Raw genomic sequence first — 7,049 nt, forward strand, 5'->3', positions numbered from 1 at the left:
GGCTTGGGGAGGGGGAAGGGGGGAACCTGCAGCCTGCAGCAACACGGCTGGGAGCAATTGCTGCTGGCAAAGCACAGCAGGGTCTTCTGGTGATGCACTGTGACCCTGGAGAAAAAGGATGGGCTCTGAGCCAAAGGCAGGATTGTAGCGGTCAAGGTACAGATCGGGTTAGGAACCTGTTACTGTCCGCAGGAGATTTAGGAGATGTGAAAATAGGTACACGTACACGCGCACACAAAATTAGTTGGACCGAAACATGAAGGCACGTAAAGTTTTCTGCTCAAACTGCCCAAACATGGCAAATAAAGAGGGGGGCAGCTGAGCTTGCCATTTACTCTCCAAACAGGAGACAAAGTGAGGGAAAGCTTGCCTCGGGCAGCACCGCGGAGCCACAAAACACAACCACCGTCTCCATCCTATAGAGCTTCACCCCCTCCCTTGCCCATTTCAGGAGACACAAAGCTGTTGCTAAAGCAAAGATATCTAAAGTCAAGAGAAGCATATAGACAGAGTCAGAGCAGCCACCGCTGCAGAAAAATGGAGGAGTACGCTATCTCCCATTAAAGAGCAAAGACACTTTTTTCCTTACCAGTTTACCATCATAGCCGCGTTGTTTTCTGCAATGAACGGCAGCTCCCCTCTCGCCTTCATCGTTGCCAAGAAAAAGATCCAGAGGACGTACTGGGGCATCTCCTACAAGCTCGTCCTGCTCCTCAGAGCAAGAAAACCATCCAGCCCAGGCAGTGAGTGCTCCAGCGTGTCAGCCCTGGGCCACTTCCAGTTTGCAGCTTTGCCTGTGAAATCTCTTTGTACTCCTCAGTCCAAGGAAACAGAGGACTCTTCAGGCAAATCCCAAAGTTTCTGCCCAGTAACCACCTCCCTCCTGTATCATAAGATTTAGGCTAATAAATGCTTGTTTTCCAACGTCAAGATTTTATATTAATGTCCTGGGTTACATCTGGGCTGGCTGGATTCTGATTGCAGGGTGGATCACAAAGAGCAGGACACAGATTGTAACCGGGGATTAACAAAATACAAAAATCCGATTTTGCACAGGGAAAGCATCAGTCAGTGATGGATTTTCTGGACTTCATCAAGCTCGTAGAAGGCCAGTAATCAGGGTTACTTATGAACGGCCATCTAAGGGATTTCTTCTTTCTATTGAATTGTTGAACATGGAAATAGGAAAACCAAATAGCTATTGCACAAATCCAAGGGCTTGGATCTTTTGTGGGTTTTTTGACACACCAGTCAAACTACACAGCCCTTGCAGTTGCATAGGCAAAATGTTTGCGTATGTCATAGGACATTTATGCTCTCCTTTCTAGCAGACTTTGCTTTTTTAAATGGAAATGCTGGACCTGCACCAATCCTTTGGGATTCTCCTGGTTTTGTAGGCAAACCGCTAAGTTTGGCTGTCTTCTCAGAAAAAATATCCTGGCACTCCCAATTCACCAATCAACCAATCCTGAAATTGGGAACATTTTAGCCATGCCACAGAAAATAGCTCTGATATGTGCCACCTGTTTGGTTTTGTTTGGGTTTTTTTTTTGTGCTAACATCCCCAGATGTCATTCCCCCACAAGAGAAGATATTTAACCACTCACACTGCTTCCAACAGGCCCAATGTCTGTTCCGTCCTGGTGGTGCAAGTGCTGAAAACAATCAGGTACAGGATTTGGGTCCAAGTGGATCTCGTTGCTTTCCGCAAATAGTTGCCCAGTTCTGTTCCCCATACCCAGAATCTCTCATCGCTAACTTAGGATCTGCAGTGCCACAAAACAAAACAAAAACCCACTCTTTTATCTTCTGCCAGCTGGAGCCTGAGCTCTGAAATATCCAAAGCCTAAATAATAAAAGAAGCATTCAACCCTCCATTTTGCACCAAATAATTCTGGTTTTTCCTTGAGATGAATCTTTCCCCCTGCATCACTATAAAAAGGACACAGGCATCTCTCGTGGGCCAAAATATTCTGGGTGTCACCACAGTCAGGGACTGCGGTGTCACAGACCTAATGTCAGGATCTTGCCAGAATAGTTGTTGATACACCTGAGTCCAGGTATATCCAGTAAACAAAAAAGCCTGGGGGCTGCTCCGACCTCATTAAAATACTCTATTGAATCCCAGCATAATGGCAATGGAAAAATGCATGTAAGCTCCTGGAAAATCGTAATCATGATCTCCAGAACTCCATCATCTAGATACCAAAAAAAAAACCACTGTAGCAGCTTTTAAAGCATAAAAAGACCCTTAAGACCAGCAGCAGCACGGTAGCATAGCTCTGTGAAGAAATGCAGCTGTTTCTGCTCTAGGGCTTTTCATTAGTGCTAAATTTGTTATTAAAATTGTTTTGTGCAGTGATGAGTGGACCCCATCAGGAACAGGATTCTCTTCTAAGTGCTACATAAACCTATAACAAAAATTAGCTCTTACTCAAGAAAGCTTATGGTCTAAGGATAAACAGTGGCCTTACAGAAGTAAAAGGGAGCTTTGCCACTCCAGCATAGCCAGGATTTTGTTCTATATAAACAAAAGGCCAACTCAGGGAGCTTTTAGCTTTACTTTAAGCAGTGGTCCCAGGGCATTAAAAACCAAGCTGTGGGGTTTTCTTAAGCCCTAAGTCTGCTGGGGGAAGCATTCCTAGTGTGTAGGCATTTTTGAAAGGGACAGCATGGGAAATTGGAGAAGATACCCGTTGGGAGAAGAGCAAGTACAAAATCAAGGTGGTATCATTATTTCAGTGGAGACAAGAGCTTTGACAGGTTAAAGAAAATGATAAGGTAAAAATCAGCTGTGGAGGGCCATCAAAATGTAAGCATTCATTTTCTGCATTTTAAAAAGGAAAAACGAGGGTCCTGTTGCTCTGCTGAAGCTGTGTAGATTTTTTTTATTCCTGCTCCGAAAGCATACTGTCAAAATCAATAATGCACATCGTCACTCCTTAGCGAGCAGGGAAACTGTGACTCAAACACATCCCAGTGCAGTAGCAACTCAGATTACATAGACCCTGCTGCTCCTGGCATATTTTATGGGTAATCCACAAACTGAATGCTCCTAAATAAAGGGCAAGTGGGGTTCCTCCTGAGACCACAGCACGTTCAGCATCCCTGGTTCAAAATTACACTAAGTGGAAGGGAATTAGACGTCGCTTCACAGGGATTTTCTCCCCAGTTTCACAGCATTCCCTGTCAATCTCCACATCCCTCTTTAGGGAACTGTTTCTCCAGAAAATCAGACTTCAGAAAGATTGAGGCAGGCTGTCAGGTAAGATATTTCTTTGCTATTCCAGTCTTTCTGTCTAAAACCCCCAGCACGAACAAGGTCTGTAAACTTCATCCAGAACAACGGACATCTTCTAGCATAACATATCAGTGCAGCTATACCTGCAAAAGCCCTTTCACTGTAGACCTGTTCTCCGCTAATTAGCCATATTGTCACTTAGAAATAATCTGCCAAATCTAACTGCTTAGCAATGCTGGCTGCAGCTCAACTCGGGCTGTTCACTGAAGGCAGAATCAGTCTGTTATATATTTTCCTTTTGTGGCTGGTCTATAGGGACTAACAGTCAAGTCTTGCAACAGAGATGATAGCTGTATTTGTTTTATTCTTGAGGACAATATATCTCTCAGAACAGGCATTACTCTGATTCATCAGTACCCAGCTGAATGATGCATGCTTTTAAATTAATTTGATATCAATGTGAGTGGAGATCTGTTAGGGCTTGAAGGGATTGGTTGTTTTTTATTCTTACATTTTGTTTTTACTCTTATTTTTCCTAGGCAAATAGTAGCCTGGTTTTAGCTAGCAAGATTTTGGCTTTGGGGAGCAGTTACCATCAATGAATAGCCTTCAGAAACAACTATATGGTTTTACAGGAGCAGTCTGAAAGAACCAGTTAAGTTTTGATTTTTTCTGAAACATTAGGGAAGGTGACAGCTGGTCTGTCGATTTTGGAGTGCATTTTTTTAGGCTTTTATTGAAATTCAGAGGACCTGACAAAAGCCAGATTAAGGCAATGCTGTGAATTTGGCATATAAAAAAGACATGGAATTTAGCACTGCTCTGGCAGCTTTCAGTGAGTTCTCCATGCAGGCAGTACAATATTAATTGCACAAGTGAACAAGACATGGCACAATGTCTATCCAGCAACAGATTATCTTTCCAAAGGCTACAGTGCACCAAATTCTAGGAAAACTGCATGCACTAGAGATATTTTTTTTTCTGGAGGAACAATTCAATGGGTTTGGGTACTGAGATCAACAAGACCTCCCAGGATCCACGTGCAAAGCTGCAATTTTTGCAGCGCTGACACTGGGACAGGCAATCCCTAACGTGTGGTGCAGAAGGAGCGTCTGGACCCGTTCATTCTTGAAAACTGATGGCTTGGCAGTAACACTTACCCTAATGAGGTTAAGTCCTGCTGCTAAATCAGGGTTCTAAGAGTAGATGGCCTTAATCGTTACTCTGGTAAGACAGTTTGTAGGACTGAATCAAAAACAGGCAGGACTGAGGCAGCACCAGCAACCCGGATTTTTTTCAGCCTGTGAACATCAAGACATCCCAGGTGCATAAAAGGACTGCAGCTTTTCAGTGCAGTAGAAGTAGTCAGTCGTTGTCTTCTGCTTTTGGGGACCGAATGTGAAGACTGGCAGGATCTAGCAGCGCCTCTGTCTCAAGTCCTGGGTTTCCACAGCACAGAAATCCAGATATTTTTCAGGCAATTAAGAATGGCTGAATGGTATCCTCAAATGGGGGGTGGAGCTGGCCTGATTAAGTCCCTAAATCAGTAAGCCTCCCTTATTTTACCCACATGCACATTTTTCTCCTTCTAGGCGAATATACTATTATGACAGCCCATTTTCATCTGAAAAGAAAAATTGGTTACTTTGTCATCCAGACGTACCTTCCTTGCATTATGACTGTGATCTTATCGCAAGTGTCGTTTTGGCTAAACAGAGAATCTGTCCCTGCTAGGACTGTCTTTGGTGAGTATCCCACTTTCTCCCAGCACGCGGGAAGGATCGGTCTGGCTTGTGGAAGTGATTTGCTGTAACAAAACCACAGTGCACTAATGCCTATTTTTGCTTGAGGTCTTCTAGACGTTCCCTTGTTCTCTTCCGGTTTAAACTCAAAATCCATTTAAAAATACTGTCTGGGCTTTTTTGGTAAAGTTATGACAGAAACTGCTCAAGAATCAATTATGTGAAGGTTAAGGACAGAAGACAGAAGGATCAGACTGATGTGATTTGTGGGGTTTTTTTCCACTCAGATAAAATACTGGATGGTTTAGAACAAAAAACCATACATATTATCATATTTAGTGTATACTCTAGCTAAGCATTTGAAACAGATTTCACTCCAAGACATTTTGTTTATCTCTGTTTTAAGATGTTTATCTGGGAAAAACATGTAGAGGTTAATTAGTGACAATTATCTCTATTACCATCAAACAAATTAATATGGTTTTGCGTTTAGAAAACATAAAGTTACTACAGAAGTTGTCATGGAAAAATCCTTCGGGGTCTCTTAAATTACTCAATTTATCACCAGAAGATTGCAGAAAATAAACACAGTCTTAAGGTTGATGAAATATAAAATTTTCACTAGATGTAAAATGAGGGGAGCGGGAACAGTTTATTATGTAAAACTTCGTACAGCTGTTCTGAAAAGAGTCATCCTTCTGACAAACCTAGTGAAATCAGTCGGCAGCTTTGATCAAAAATCAGTTCAGCAAGCTGTATGGGGAGAATACAGCTACCAGCATCGCTTTGCTGACCGGTGGTACCCATTGAGGTTTACAAAGCTGCAACTGAGAGTTGAATTTTGTGCTGTTGAGGGCATCCTTCCATAGATGAAAGTAGTGGCAGCTCTGTCATTTACTGACCTATGTGAGATGAGGAGCTACAGTCAAGGAAATCAATAACAGCCAACAATGTCATACGTAAAATCGCCATGTGAGAAAATAAAATCCATAGTCCTACTGTATTATGCAAGATACTGCTAAACTGATTTTATAATGTACCGCTTAATGAGAGACATTATACACATACCATGCATCAGTGTACAGGGATAAAATACCAGTGTACAGGGATAAAATTTTCGTTTATGTAACAGCTGGAATACCCTCAAAAATGCTTATTTAGATACACTATAACTAGAGATAACCAGAACACCACAGAAGTAAACACCTGAGGGCAGAGGCTTGTATTTTTTCCTGGTGAGCAAAGTATCTTACTCTTTTGGACTGTAATATGCAAACTCTGACTGACTTCATGTGGCCTTCTTAGCTATCATGCTGAATTGAGGCCTGCTCATAACTCGTTAGGGATCTCCTAAAGACTACGAAACTCATCTCTGCCTCTTTTGTTTTTTTTTCCCCTCCTTTACAGGAGTAACAACAGTCCTCACCATGACCACCTTAAGTATCAGTGCCCGTAACTCTTTGCCAAAAGTGGCCTACGCTACTGCAATGGACTGGTTTATAGCTGTCTGCTATGCCTTTGTATTTTCTGCATTGATTGAATTTGCAACAGTCAACTATTTCACCAAGAGAAGTTGGGCATGGGATGGCAAAAAAGCCCTGGAAGCTGCTAAAATCAAGGTGCTTACCTTCATTTTTTAAATACCTAGAATAAAAAGCAGTTATTCAGCATAGCTCAAATAACTGAATGAACAATTTTCAGCTTCTTCGTGAAAAAGGTATTTAATTATGTCATGGCATACTTTCATCTTCCTATAGATTAATATTTGCAAGGAAATATGCCGCCTTCTTTTCACAGAGATAGACTATCAATCTCCACCATCCCTATGGAGTGGACTGTTTTCAGAAAGCTATAGGGCATTGAGTACACGTGGCACGGGATTTCAGTGACCAAACTTCTGATAATAGCAGACATATACTATGAAATGTATCTGACATGTGCTATGAAACCTATCTCTGCAGAGCACTCCCTATGCGCTCTCCCAAATAAAGGACAAAGCTTACATTGAGCTCTATGAGTCAGGGTCCCACCGCAGTATCCCCAATAAAAAAGAGACAAAAGAGAGG

At 42.3% G+C, this 7,049-nt stretch overlaps 1 protein-coding gene across 1 annotated transcript in view; it reads left to right on the forward strand.

Annotated features, from left to right (window-relative positions):
- Positions 1-592: 592 nt before the first annotated feature.
- LOC104078391 (gamma-aminobutyric acid receptor subunit alpha-5-like) overlaps positions 593-7,049 on the forward strand; it is a gene marked incomplete at its 5' end in the record, with an annotated part of 7,514 nt that continues 1,057 nt past the window's right edge. Inside the window, 3 exons of the mRNA XM_009580014.1 lie at positions 593-743; positions 4,834-4,986; positions 6,391-6,602. Of these exons, the coding sequence (XP_009578309.1) occupies positions 593-743; positions 4,834-4,986; positions 6,391-6,602 (516 nt within the window). The remainder of the gene's footprint in view (positions 744-4,833; positions 4,987-6,390; positions 6,603-7,049) is intronic.

The sequence above is a fragment of the Fulmarus glacialis genome, unplaced genomic scaffold (assembly GCF_000690835.1).
Source record: "Fulmarus glacialis isolate BGI_N327 unplaced genomic scaffold, ASM69083v1 scaffold45896, whole genome shotgun sequence".
Taxonomy (NCBI): domain Eukaryota; kingdom Metazoa; phylum Chordata; class Aves; order Procellariiformes; family Procellariidae; genus Fulmarus; species Fulmarus glacialis.